Here is a 16,125-nt window from a genome sequence, read left to right on the forward strand (position 1 = left end):
CTGTTGCCTCTTCACGCTTAATTCGCCGAATTTATTCAGGTGAAATTTGGTATGGAGATAGTTTGAGGGAAGGAAATAGGCTACTTTTTTTAATTCATCCCTCGAGGGGGTAAAACGGGGAGCGATGGTTTGTGTGTTTCGGTAAAGATTTATAAATTCCGCGCGAGTAAAGCCACAGGCTCAGATAGTATTATATAAAATAAATGTCGAAATATTTTATATGATATATCATATTACATACAAATTAATTATCCGAACTATGAACATTAAAAGTACCATCCTATCCACCTAAATATTAGCAAAGTCGCGTTCAATAGTGAATTCTTTAAAATATATGGTTTTCCCCAAAACACGAGTATACGAATAAAAGATTAATGAATGATATTTTAATAACATCGCGAATATATTATGAGGCTGACGTAATATGCCCGAGACTCGACCTTATGACCTCTCCACGATACCGACCATAAAGATTACATTTCTTACACTTTTATTAGCACTCGATCTATTCACACGATAATACATTAATATTCGATTAAAAAAACAACTGAAGATATATTTTGTCATCGATTTTATACTCTTCCGTGTTCTGGCATGTACATGTTTAAAGGTACATGTACATTCGCAATTCAAAAAAACACTTCCGTAATTTTGGTTGACACTTATTACCTACTACGTGGTAGTTGGGACAATAAAAAAGTTCCAAAAACTTTATTCTCGAGACCCTATATATATTGGGGCGAACCAAACGCAAGCGCGATTCAGAAAACAGCCCCTTCATACAAATTTTCAGTACAAACATTTAATATATTTTTTACGATTTGACAGTACATTAAAACGGACAAAAAAATATGTCGGATATAAAAATCAATTTGTTACGAGACGTAATCATTAAGACAGACAGACAGGCATCTCTTCCCATATTTATTGGTAATTTGAATACGTAAAATTATTAATATACACTAAATCAACGACATTTACTTGAAACGAGTTTTGCGGCCATTTTGCATAATTTTCATAGGTGCCTTTCCTGTCATGTGGGTGAACACGTGTCTTTCCGCGAATTTGTTGGAGATATATGTACCTAATATTAATAAATTTCCTAAATTTTTAATGTGTACCATTAAATTTAGAATTAGCTCCAAATTAATCATTATAGTTTGACTATAATTATTTTATAGATTAAAGTGGTCTTTGGAGAACAGATAAAAAAACCTGGGAAATTAGTTTGGCATTTATGGACGACATTTTTAATTATTACTGGTCACTATTAGTCATAAAAGGAATTAGTTTTATTAGAAATAATCAATAACATTTGAAAGGTTAATATAAAAAAAAAGTTAACATTTTCTAGCTTAGACGTCAGAAATATAATCACTGGTAGCATTGAAATCCATTGATTAAGATTAATGATCAAAGTTCCATAAATGCAAATATTACTAGAAGAACCAACATTATGATTATGGTATCTAATTATTAAGTATGATACTACAAATATTTTTAAATAAAAGTAGTAGGTAAGAATCTACTCATAGTGTTTTAAAATGATACTCGCATTAATTAAACGAAGATTTTTGTTCAGCCCGAGGTTAATCATTTGTGCTTGGAATGTTATAGTTCAAAAGTTTTTGCGCAAACACGGATGCATTTTCGTGCGATAGACAAATAGGGCAGACAAATCTAGCGCAGGGCCACTGGATTTAACGCTTTCCAAAGCTCATGTAGTAAATCACTACAAATCTCAGAAACTCGGGTCGGCTGCAATGAATTCGAAAACATAAAAAAAATGATTTCCGGACGATTTGCATCTGTACAAGCTAATTTTTATTTGTTGCACACAAATACACACAAGAAGACATAAAATATAATGCTCATAATTTTTTAGCATTATTTTTGAATCAATTATTTCACATACTAGGCACAGGTATTACACCATGCTGCATCGACAGAATCAAAAATAAAATTAATTTTATTACAAACGGCCAGGAGTAAATAGCACAGAAAACAATTTATTTCGTTTGAAATTTATTCGTACCCGCATTGAGACACACAGTCTATCACGTCTTGTAAATATCTGAACCGAATCAAAAATAAAGGTCTGTCGTAAAATCGTAATAGTCACGAAATGCTCAAATAAGGATAATTCGGATTATCAAATGGACAAAGGTTGTTTGTTTTATTATTATCTGTGCATGTTAGGACTAAAACCTATAGAGTTTTAGGTATGTATAGTATAAATATAAATAGCAGAGCTGAATTTTGAAATATTATTCTAATAAATTATATTATTATATTTGCTTATAAATTAACTATTAAATGTGATAAAATCGATATGTATATTTTTATTGTATAATCTGCATGTTAAAAATTTACAACTGTTGGCAAAAAAATAATAATATGAATATTCATATTTTTTAAGTCAAATTGTCAATAGACAAAACAGAATCGAGGAAGCTAAGAAAAAAATACAAAACTGCTTGCACGCATAATGTTCTTATAAATTATAAACTCATCAACTTCCTACAATCCACGTATCGTAACATTTATGTAAATTTTTTAAATAACCGTAAGAGCAAAGGGTACATTTCTGGCTTCCAATGAGTTTCATTTTACATTTAATTATTTTTTTTAATGCTAAGGCACTATAATGTTTAACGATAATTACGCTAATTGCAATATTTAAAAAAAAAGCGTCTATGATGAACTATTCAAGTCAGAAGGTGTTAATTTATCGTGGTGGCAGTCAAAATATATACTTAATAAATTATCTGAGACAAAGTTGTAAAGGATCATTATTAATAATGTATTTCATTATAAATATTCATTGTGAATCGCCATGCGAACGTGATCACTAGATGGCGTTAATGTCAATCAACCTATAAATTATACGTATTTAAATGAATACATGCGAAGGAAGAGAACATTAGTTTATAATAATTAAAACAAAAATATTAATAATAGATTTGCTGATAGCTTTTCCGTATGCAAGAATATATATATATATATATATATATATATATATATATGTGTTACTGTAAAAGCTCGAACTAAGGTAAATCTTAAGATTTTCCAGTAAAACCTAACATTTACCGACATGACTTAGTAAATGTAAGTATTTATTATAAAGGGATGACTTTTTCGGACTTTTAAATAACTAACCTAACCGGATATTATTTTATAACACGTTATGACATGATTTTTTTCAACGTTTACCGTGCCTTAAATGTAAATCCTAAGATTTACTAATTGCATGGTGGCAAGAGTTGGAATCGCAAACCGTTTCGGACATTTACCATTAATAATTGGTAAAAATCTTAGGTTTTACTGGAAAATCTTGAATTTACCTTAGTTCGAGCTTTTACAGTAACATATAATTCAAGATTAATTTTTACTTGCAATAATTAAATAAACACACTCGTATTCTTGTAAATCAATCATATAGATTGCTTTGATAAAAGATATATAACAAGACGAAAAGTTAACTCGAAATGTAAAATAATCAAACGTATAATGTATATTTAATATGGCGACTGAAGTCATGTTTCCGACATTTATCGTCATAATGATTTATGTCCGTGTGACATCAGACACATTTAATTTAAAAAAGTTTAGATACAAAAGTATTAGGATTTTAAATATACATGCGTATATAAATAATCGGAATCCTTTACTAAGTTTATAAACGAATATAACTAAGGTAACTTCCTCCTTTCCTCCTCATGCCTCCTTGATCCTTATCTTAAACGTGACATCAATTACATATAACATTTATTCAAAGTCCAATTCGCCTGCTCCTTGCACTGGTGTATTTACTCCCCAAAGTACTCTTAGTGCATATTAAGTTTGGTACTATCTTTGCTCAAAGGTTTTTTTGCTCAAGTGAGTAGGAATTTAAATATGAAAGTAGATTTGTTTGCTTGTCTTGTCTAAATGCGTTGTCTGCGACAAGGATACATGACGAAGGACTTAGGACATCGATTTTTATCATAGTCGAGACTGTAGTACAAATTACATACGTCTTATATACTTTAGAAAATAATTCACTAATAAAATTATGCCAATTTTTATTCAATGACAAGTCTTTTCTTTCCAAACAAGTAGGGCAATAAAAAAGTGGTAACAAGTATCTTACCATAATCACTTGAGTGATCTCCTTGCGCCGGGTCTCTTTTTATAATGACATGTCCAGCACCTTGTAACGCCTTCTGAAGTTGCTCTTGATCAACCTTTTTCCTTTTAACTAAAAAAAAAAGAAAACAGTAATTAATATTCTCTTTATTATGTTATAAATTTAAATTAAATTATATATTATATGTATAGATATATGAATGATTGGATTAACAATCTTTTTGTAATTTCTATTTTTATAGAGAAAAAAAAGAAAACTTTTTCTAATATGATGAAGTCTTTCAGACCGATTTTCTCATACGGCAATCATTTTCAAATGAGACCGGAAAGAGTTCAAGCGCAGGACCAACGCCTTTACATGTTTTCCGAAATCCGGAGTGTAAGCACACAACTTCCATAATTCGTGTTGCTACGGAATATCTCTCGATCAAAAAATTCATCTACAATTTGAAATACCGACACACACAAAATAATATTACAAAAAAAAAAAAACAAATGAAAGCCGACGCGCGAAGGTAGTATAAATAAAAAGGAAGCCAATTAAAGTTGACGTTATTTCAATTCACGGAAGATACGACGAAAACTTAATTGCAAGTTTGCGATCATAAGATATATTAGTAATTAGTAAATGTTAAATATATATGCAAAAACCAGTTATACACCTGATTTGTATAAAACAGCATTATGAATGAGAAACTACCAGTTTTAACGTTCTGCTTCGACAATTTAAATAAGTTGATTTATTCTATTGTATATTGTTTTTTGAAATTTAACTTCCTCACCAATTGGTGATAAGTTTAATAACTGAATTCGAATGGCAACACTTCAAATTTATCTGTCATATCGTCTGTTGGTAATTTTTTTTTCACACACTAGGTATAGAACAAATCTCAAATGAACTTTGACCTTGATGTCAGTAAAACTATCTTTCACTTGTTTTTATGTTGGGTTAGATATAAGATTACAAAGCGATATTCGGTGCTGATCAGACCGATCGATCAGATGAAAATCTGACACGACGGAAGAGACGCAAAACCAAAAGGTTAAAACGCAGTACCAAAAGGTTTGTGCTTTCTGTATAAAATACCCGACCACGGATTTGAGCATATGACCTCGAGAACTACAGTCATATTAGCTAGTCCCTAACCAACGAGTCATTTAAATTTGTCATGTATAAATTACATTTATAGTATAATAATCATACTAATGACCAAAACTCATCAAGTTAACAAAATAACATGTAGAGATAACATGTAAACTTGCTTATTAAGCGAATTTACGAAAATGACTAAATCCCATTCCAATCGGAGAATGATTAAAGACGAACAAACCACTAAACTATTTATATTTACTTTAATTTTAATTTCAAAGTTCCGATAACAGACTCGTCGACATTCAAAACGCCATTTTTTCACAAATCCATAATGGACAACATCGATTATTCTAGATATCGCGTCAATACGATGTCAATTCCTCTTGTGGTTGGAATAAACTATACGTTCTAAAATGTTACCAATTTTATTATATAGTCATAATATAAGTATTTATGGACTTCTAACTTTTATTAATACTGTCAACGAAAATATATTTATTGTTATTATATGAAAACAATAATTGTAAAATACGACATTTAAAAAAAATATCGCCGGTTTTCTTTCACGGGTTATTCTCAGATCCGAGGTGCTTATTTTCGAACCGGTGATAGATTTTTGACTATCAATAAGCAAGTGTAACACTTCTATATTGAATAAAGATTTTTGACTTTGACTTTATTGTCATAATAAATAATTAAAAGTTATGTATAAAAAGTGGAAATATATAAAATTAACTCACCAATAGGAAGACCAGTGTCTATGGATACCATGTCAGTCATGCTGGTCGGGTCCATGAACATCTCATCATCTTGGACGGCCATGGTGTCTGGGATCGGACGTATCACTAAATCGTGACCGATTGAACCCTCCTGTTGAGAATAGTCACATAAAATAAAAATAAAGGAAATTATCATCTTTTAGAGATAAATCATTCTAAATTTAAAATATCAACAATTTCTTAAAATGCTTAATATCAAACAGTGATATTTATCATGAGAATTGCGTAATATCCCGAATGTTTGAACGAATGAACGAAACCATGGAATACGTGTTATTCATCAACGTCGTCAAAATTGTTCATTTCTTATATATATATTTAATTCTAGTTTAATGATTCATCAAACGTGTACCTAATGCATTAAACTTAAACATAGAATTGTATTACCAAAAAGGCTTTCTTTTACTATAAAATCATATAATAATTATCAGTTTTTAAAATTATTAATAAATAATTAAAATCAGTTTAACATAATTAAGACGCTACCATAAAAAAAACTTAAAAATTTCGCTCGACAATGACGATCGTCTTAAAAAATATATATTAACGTATCTTTTAGGCCATTGAAATACCAATAGTAGTAGCTCCAAGTAATAATAGTGATGTATAGTTGTAAGACAACAATTTGTTAGATTTTCCCGCCGATTGTTAGCTTCTGTTGCAATCGGCCTTAGACTACTTGCGTTTCTTTTGTCTGTCGATGTTTATAGTTCGTTGTTTTGAAGTATTTATAAACACAACATTATTTAAATTTATTAATAAAATATTAATGTCGAAATTGTTCGAAAGACATTTGTCTGAATGTATGGTTGTTTGAATTAATTAATGATTAGGCAAAATAACATAAATTAAGTGAAAGTAACTCTGTCTGTCTGTTATTCTTTCACGACCAAAACACTGAATCGAATTTGATGAAATTCTGTCTGAGGCAAGCTCAACCCTACGTAACATAGGCAATTTTTTATACTTAATACCTGACGACCCACCACTAAACAGCAACCAAAGTCGCGAGCGGCAAATAGTAAAGAATGATTTATTGATGATATAAATTAAAGAAAATTACAATAACTCCGGTTTGTTACTGAGATTTCATTGAAATTAACCCAGAGACATTTTATTTGTTTGAACGTCTGACATTTTGATCTCTAGCTTTAGATGCTGGCCACAACATAGCGAGCTGTAAAAAAAGATAGACACAAATAATGGCAGCATAGGGAAATATATGACACTTGTATTTATAGTTATTAAATTGAAATTGAATAGTAAATTAAATTATCATAAACAGGAAACTTGCTTCGGTTTTTATTTAAAAAAAAACTAGGTTATAAATTAAGATATCAACTAATTTTATTAATTGCACTATAAGCTGAATTCTGGCCCACAAATGACAATCTATGTCCTTATTTTAATCAATACAAAAAAACTATATTTCTACGAATAGTTTTCCATTCTGTGGAAATATCATTTTATGACTTTTTTTTTTAGAAGTCGTTCATTTCCTGCTACAAAGATATGTATTAGTGTACGACTATAACATTCAAGCAAAGTTTTGCTATCATCTCATTAATGGTTAAAGAAAGGTAATTTTAAACTCCTTCTTTACAGTAAATTCCAAGGTCGAATTTGAATACATATATATATATATATATATATATATATATATATATAAGGTTTATTTCTAAACTTTTTTTAATTTTTTCTTTATCTGTTGAGACTGATGCTGACTGATAGTGTAACGATACCTTATTACATTTTAAATAGTGATATATATTATAAACATTGGTATATTTCTATTTTATTAAATACTAGTTGTCACCCGCGGCTTCTCACTTCTTCTTCACGGCTAGGTATAAAAAAGTAACTTATGTCCTTGGAGTTCAAGATCGCTTCATACCAAATTTTATCAAAATCGGTTCAGTTTTTTGACAATGAAAGAGCAACAGACAAACAGACAGAATTACTTCTGCATTTATAATAGTAGTATAGATGTGCGATACTAATTCCTTGGAACTTACTGATACTGATGCTTGAAATGCTAGACTTCAGTCAGTTTCTTATGACCTTTAGTTGTGCCATATCATTTATCAAATGTCACGTACGAATTTTCTTTCTTACTGTCTTGATCACTTTGAGCTCTATCACGTGTACTAAGTTCCACGCTTTGCAATTAATATTTTTGAAAAGTCACTCTATGTACCAAAAGTCACGATTATATAATATATTCTATTAACTGTATTGTTATATCGATAACAAAACCAAAATAGAAAATCAAATAATGTTAATAATGTCGATGACTCAGCAATATCGTTCACTAATACCGAAATTGGTTTACATAATCCCGTCATGATTTTCATTTCATTATTTCAAATCACACAAACGTTTTATCCTCCAGACACGCTTTGGGATAACCCACATCACCATGTCTCGAATAATCTAACACATATAATATTATGACTTTGACACGTGCCCAAAATATTTACTAAGTACCTACATCCTGTTTCGGATACTGAACGACGACATCACATACTCGATTATTAAAAAAAAAAAAACAATTATTGTCTGTCAAACTTATGTCAAAAGCGAATTATTTTTAAATTTTAATCCGATCAATCTATATCGTGTCTTTTCCATCGCACGTGACATTGGCGAAATAATCTGTGCCTTTTTGGCACAAATAAAATACAGAAAAAAAAAATGAAAGACAATCGGGCAGAGGTTATTTTCGGTTATAAAAATTAACATCGTAATAATTATAAGCTATGGGATGTTTACCTTGTGTCGGATATAAGGTACACTGGCCCACTCTACCTATAAACGTACACTGCTAAAATAAAACATTGATCTGTAAGTATACGATTTTTGGAGAGTTTATCGAAAGTTCTACAATCTATGTCTGAATATATAATACGATAAAATTTTATACAGTAAGGATTCATATGTATGTAACGTTTACAAACTGCATCTGTATTTAGACGAGTAATATTCTCGGCTATGATATATATTGGAAAATGTAACTTATACTTTTTATTTACGAGTATTAATTAATACTAGTGGGTCTCCCGCGAAACTTAGCGTTTATTCAAAAGTTTTTTTTAGGAATTTCGAGTAAACTGCAAGTCACACAACAAACCTTATTTAAATAAAATCTTTAATATCAAATAGCATTAGTTCAGTTAGAATTGGAGTTTGTCGATAACAATTTACTTTAATTTAGTTTACGTTTTTAATTTTTTTTCTTAAACAGCGGTTGTACCGGCCTGTAACTAAATTCCGCTCACTAAAAAGAATGATTTGTTAAATTGTAACAATTTAGTATATTGCAATCAAGAATCATATTTATTTTTCTGCACATTTACGGTTGGAGCTCTTCATAATGAGACCATTATCAATTTTGTATGTGCAGTTATCGTCCCATAATCACGGGGACAAAAATCAACTTCGCTATTAATATATAAGATTTAACATCCGAGATAGTTATACTGAGAAAGAGATGTACATATTTTTAATTTAGTGCCACTGGATGCGAGATTGGACACCACCCATAGAAATTGGCGCTTTAAAAAGCGTTAACTGTTACTTACATCGCCAATCGGTAACTAAACTACCCTCTGGTAACTAAGTCGCATTCATAGCAATAGCGTAGCTAGGTGGGCAAGGGCCCCGGTGCATTAGAATAGAATCGGGCCCCTTTGTCTACCCTCTCTTTAATTCTTATTGCCCTTCAAAATTATGTATAGAAAAAAAATATTGTGAGCAGGGTCGAGGTTTTCTAGCTTCAGGAGCTGGCGAATTAGCTAAGGTTAGAGGGTCCCCTGAGCTCCGAGGTCCTGGTGCACTGTACCACCTGGGCCTACGATAGCTACGTCACTGGTTTCTAGTAAAATGTAAACGAGACTGCCTGTTCTGTACTCCTTCTTTTTCCAATTTTCTTTTACAATTAATTAGATTTATATTTTATTATATATTTTCCTTTAAAATGTAAAGACGATTTCCTAAAATAAAAGCAAATATCTCAATCCTGGCAAAAGGGCTCTTTTGATGTTGAGAAGGATTTGCGGTTTGTTAAGCATACGTGATCAAATTCAAGTGTCTTAGGGACGTTTTGCCACGAGTTTTATTCTTTACCGTGCAGCCCGAGATAAATTAATCAAAAAGAAAAACCCTAATTCGCCTGGGATTGAACTCAAAACGTTCTGTCAAATGTCGTGTGTTCTACTGCGCTATCACGGCTCTCGTTTGCCTAACATAATTCTTAAATTAGTACCAAAAACATAAAAAAAACATAGTTAAAAAATTTAATGAATAGATAATTCTTTAAATAACGCGTCAATTTTATTACTGGCAATAAATATTATGTTTTCCGGTTTAAGTGACGCGTTGACAGACCGTCGATATAATTAACATATATTTTTATCGTTTTAACGATTTTTCGCCTTAAATTGACATCATAATAGAGTTTTTCCTCATTTTATCAAATTAAAATAAACTTACAATACAATACTAACCGGAAAGCAATACAAACTAACGAGTCGTGCACTTTATCGGAATCGAATAGAAACGTAATCGTTGCCGTTCAGCCGTTTTTCTATTCTACTAACACAACAATCAGTTGCGGTTCCGTCGAAGTTGGATCGGAATATAATCGTGATCGTTTCGTAATTGATATAAACAGAATTGACCATCAGCTACGATTAAGCCGAGTTTTATTTTTTTGAGTCGACGTTGGATCGGATTAATATCGTAACCTGACAACACGTGCACAAACCCTGCCTACAGAGATCGTATCTATTTGTGTTTGGAAGAACGTCAAACATTAATACATATATATAATCTTGATTATTATATTGTTAAATATATTTCAAATTAGCACTACATAAGACAAAAATACATATATTTATAGGGGTTTTGACAATAAGACACGTGTCATCTCAAAAACGTACTTATTACCATAATTTTGTATAACTATAATCGTACAGACTTCGCAGACTCACACAGTTAGCCTTACTTATTGCGAGGCAAACATACAAAGAAAAATCTTGTTATTTTTGGCCAGGGCCTTAGCTGTATGCAAAACATCTTTCATCATAATCGGTTGAATAGTTTAGGAACGAAAATATTAAAGAGTGCAATACATTCTCGAGCGCGTCTCTAAATTCTAAAATGAATCCTTCTTTCAACTTTCACATCTCTATGTAAAATTACTAAAGCAATTTCATATTAAGCTAGTCAGGTAATCGCCTTATATATTGATATATGAAATTTCTTAACGAATGATTAAATAATAATTATAACATATTTAACGAAAATAGTTTAATCAATTACAAATGTCATTTGATAGAATAAATTAAATGAGCGAAGTTAATTAACTCGATGGGTTTAATTTTTATTAATCTACTAATTATTAATTAATTAACACTTATAGGTTTATATTGCGTGCTGGATTATATCCGTAATAATATAGATAAGAATTAAAATACTTATAATTAGACAATAATAAGAATTATTACGGGTATTTCCCTTCGGAAAACTAGGAACTGTTTAATTACATATTCAATTAAATCGTTGTTATCCAAGACGAAAATATACATACGTATTAGACAGGGACAACAACATAGAATAATTCTTATATACAATTACGTTACTGATTTTTTTTTTTAAATCATAAAGAAAATGTCTGAACATCAAATCAAATAGTTTATGCATATTTATTTTGCACACCTACTACAGATGCAAGGATAGACAAATTAAGTGATAGCCATATAATTGGCATAATTAACCTTTAACCTTCGATTAAAATATAAATTAAAAAAGAAAAAAAAAATTGACATTTTATATTAAAAGAAAATGCCACCCCTCATATCCTGGCCTATACTGTTGTCTAGTTTATCGTGATGATATTTGAACAAGCTGGCATAAGTATTAAAGGTATACGAAATAACTACGAAATTTTCCAAAAAAAAAAAATGTAATAATTATTCTGGTCCAGCAAGCTCAGCTCATGTACATTTATCTTTCTTGGTAAGTATATAGAATCTATACTATTAAAATAATTAAGAAAGTAACTCTGTCTGTGTCTGTTACTATATCAGGCCCGAGCCAAAATTTAGTATATACCAAGCTTGAACGCCAAGGAACATAGACTTCTATGCCTAATGCTGCTGCCACTGCTGACAACCACTAGTTATAGTTAAACGATACACTCACCACCACGAGTTTGCCATGTTTCGGATGCCTTCTGATAAGAAGAGCGGCACCATTTTCATCGTCTTGGTAGATATCTCCTATGTCTTCTTCGCCTTCCTGTAATAATAAAGTCGAATTATTTTCCAAATGAAACCCTTCATTCAATATAGACGTGTCACACTTGCTTATGAACTGTCTAAAATCAACCACTGGTTCTAGGAAATTTAGTGTGAATTTATTTTCTCTAAGATAATAATATTTTTTTACGATAGGATTAATAATTAATAATTTTTATTTGAAACGATCCAATTCTATCCAAAATAATTGGTTATCATTTAAAATAGTTACCTAATAAGGGTCTTTATACAAATTTAAGAATGTATAGCAAACAAAAAAAGAAAATTTATTTTGTTTTCCAGCTAGGAAAGTTGCAATTCTCGTCGTCGTCGTCATATAAAACCTTCATCTTGAATCACTCTGTCTAGTAATGAAAAACACATCAAAATCCGTTGCATAGTTCAAAAGATCAAAGTGCGGTGGGAAGTGACTTTATTTTATACTATGCAGAGATAGTAGTTGGTTTCGTAATATCGTTTAGAACGCAAACGCTCAAGAACGTATTGTTTTTTAATTTAAAATTCAACCAAAGACTTATTATAAGTATAAAATTATATGATACCCGCTCGATCACCAAACTAACTTTACCGAGTAAGTAATTTCTCGGTCTGCTTAGGAATAAAATCAATATAAAACAATTTTGCTCACTGAGGTGGTAATAAGCCACACCTACATTAAATCAAAAGTGGTCAAGGCTGAGAAAACTAAAAGTAATAACGTCTCGTGGGGCATTCATTGTTATTTTGCTCCACTTGCATTGCTAATTAGACAGCGAGGTTGGAGGTGATGAGAATTTCGATCAGCTTCATATTTCTGATATGTGTAAACGTGATCGTTTACTAAGTATTGAAAATCGTAAATAATTCAACGGTAATATTAGATAGTAGATAGTTTATTAGCAGCGTCCTACGTGTGTGTTAGGCTTTATATATTATTTTGGAAATTAAAAAAAAAAAAAATCAAATCTTTATCTCATACATTGTACCGTGTAATCGGTAGACTATTTTAGTTTACAAATGACAATTGAAAATAGTATTTATTTTCGAAATTAATGTGGAATAAATTTTAATAATAAAGTTAAATATTAATTTGGAAATAAAATATTTTTCAACTAAACAAATATGCGGTTCAAGCTTAAATTGGCAAATTCAAATTCATAAAGGCACGAAAAGTAATTTTACAAAATGGACGTACGAGAAGAGTCTTTATTATCCAGTGACGACATATCCGATCAAACTACCTTCCATTTCAACACGTCAACTAAAAATTTATCTCACATGACCAGTAAGTTCTGTTAACCTCTGAACTAAAACCGAGAATGCGAGGTCAACGATATATACATACCTCAATATATACAACAATGAACGGAAGCGACAAACGAAGGTTGCATTGTTACAATGAAGAAATTCCATTAAATTGGATTGCAAGCGATGTGATGCATCGAACCTTAAATGGCTTATTGAGGAAAAGTAGTGAAACGAATGAAAATGTTTCTTTAAAATTATTACAACGACCTCAAGGGAATTCGTTTTTTAAGTATATATATATATTATTGTATATAAACTTTCCTCAAAACTATTACATAAAATGGCGGCCTTAAGCATTCTCTGCTAGTCAACCTTTGTGCTTGATTGTAGGTAAAGAAAAAAAAATACATATTCCATGCGTGGTATATTTTTTTTCTGTATCTAATTATTTATATTTACGAAAGCTCTTATATATTGTGCAATACAAACAGTTATTGATTTATATATCTTTATTGAGAATATAACGCTATTCCTATTGCAACGTCGTTAAAATTGTAATCGCCATTTTTTTAACGAATTCATAATAAAATGGGTCTGGGATGTCATAAAAATTCTAATAGGTCAAAGTTGTGTATTTAGTCCAATGTATATTTGGATCGGCTGTAAGGTGTAAGACCTACAGCTTTTCCGAAAAAAAATATTGGTCTGTCATTATATACAGTAAGAATATGCATAAGAATCCGGAACTAAATATATTAAATGTAGATAAAACCAAAACTTCAATCACAATACAGATAATATCGATTTACGATATCAAAATATATTTAATTAAAAGCAATTTCGATCACGGAAGTAGGAATTGCAACACCAGTTCCGAAGGCTGACAACAATGCACCTTTCCCGAATTCAAACGCGGTCGGAGTATGTGACCATTTTCTACATTATAATTTCGCAAATACATTTAACTTTACTTATAAATAAATTAAAATCATTCATTACGATTTAAATCATTATATTATTACATAACATATATAACATAAGCAGCCTGTAAATTTCCCACTGCTGGGCTAAGGCCTCCTCTCCCTCTGATGAAAAGGTTTGGAGCATATTCCACCATTTTGCTCCAATGCGGGTTGGTGGAATACACATGTGGCAGAATTTCGTTGAAATTAGACACATGCAGGTTTCCTCACGATGTTTTCCTTCACTGCCGAGCACGAGATGAATTATAAACACAAATTAAGCACATGAAAATTCAGTGGTGCCTGCCTCGGCTTGAACCCGAAATCATCGGTTAAGATGAACGCGTTCTAACCACTGGGCTATCTCCGCTTTCCATTATATTTCTAATAGATGATAATGAGCGTGGAGTTGATATTTTTCATTTCCATGCGTGACTAATATAACTTGCGAAAAAAATGCTACTGAATTTCTTGCCGGTACTTCTCGATAGAATCTACTATCAAACAGACCCGTCTTAAAAAAGCCTAACCTAAAAAGCCTCACCAATGATGGTCAACGTTTCAGAAGATCCCTTAAAAAAACTTTTTTTGGGTGTATATCTCCAGAATAGTCGGGCGCTTGTTGTATTAAGACGGGACCTGTCTGGCCTGTTGTACCTTTAAATATAATAGTCCGTAAAACGACGATTCAAAAGCATACTTGAATAAAATATATTTTGATTTTTATTTTGGCTCAAAACGGGACATTATGACATGTCCCGTTTATGATAGACAACATTGATGTAGGTCCCCGTAATAAAATTATTCATAAATAATTAATTATTATATATTTTAGCTAGAAGCTATTATTCGGAACAAGGTGATATATCACGGAAAATCGGGACGGTCCCGCTCGAAACGGGTCGTATAGCCACCTCTGTTATGAGTCATGTCGTGAGAACTGTGAACCCAATGCAACCGTTCTCTAGCTATTTGACCATTACGGCCTAGCCACGATATTTGTATAACGTGAATTTTGGAACTATCTATTGCTCGCGACTTTATCCGTGCTATATATTTAATAATTTTTTTTATCATTGAAACGGTCAAAAACCTTAATATTTCCAGTATAAAAGTAACTTTAGGTAAGGTTTAACGCGTAGTCCTGTATATATTTTGTCTGAACCGCATACTTACATTTCAATTGTAAGTGTAATCTAGAAAAACGGTCAATTACACTTAACTTAAGACATGGTTATTTGAAATTATGGATTTACTTAAATTGCATATCAGCTGATTAAATTAGGGTCATAACAGACGTCGAAGTTTCAAAAAACTCGATGGTAACATCAGACAGCACGCTCGACGTGAGTCACATATGATTTTGTCAAAAAAACATCTCATCACCTGTCTTGTATAGAAGAGCTTTTATGACAGGTGTTTGCGAATCGATTCTCTTTAGTTGCAAATATAATCAATGAAACAATTTTTTTTTTTTTAAATTGAGTCCTGTTTATTGTAACATAAAAAAGAATCGGTAATATGGTTTTATGTAAGCCCGTCTGGTTAGGTACCATCCACTCATCGTATAATCTACCGCCAAGCAGCAATACTTTGTATTGGTGTGTTCCGGATTG

General features: G+C 31.1%; 1 protein-coding gene across 3 annotated transcripts in view; it reads right to left on the minus strand.

Annotated features, from left to right (window-relative positions):
• Nucleotides 1–16,125, minus strand: part of LOC125073616 — a 165,595-nt gene that overhangs the window by 11,698 nt on the left and 137,772 nt on the right. For all 3 annotated transcript variants that reach the window (XM_047684520.1, XM_047684521.1, XM_047684522.1), the window contains 3 exons: nt 12,205–12,300; nt 5,962–6,091; nt 4,133–4,240 (listed from right to left, as the gene is read on the minus strand). In XM_047684520.1, the coding sequence (XP_047540476.1) occupies nt 4,133–4,240; nt 5,962–6,091; nt 12,205–12,300 (334 nt within the window). The remainder of the gene's footprint in view (nt 1–4,132; nt 4,241–5,961; nt 6,092–12,204; nt 12,301–16,125) is intronic.

This window comes from Vanessa atalanta, chromosome 24, assembly GCF_905147765.1.
Source record: "Vanessa atalanta chromosome 24, ilVanAtal1.2, whole genome shotgun sequence".
Taxonomy (NCBI): domain Eukaryota; kingdom Metazoa; phylum Arthropoda; class Insecta; order Lepidoptera; family Nymphalidae; genus Vanessa; species Vanessa atalanta.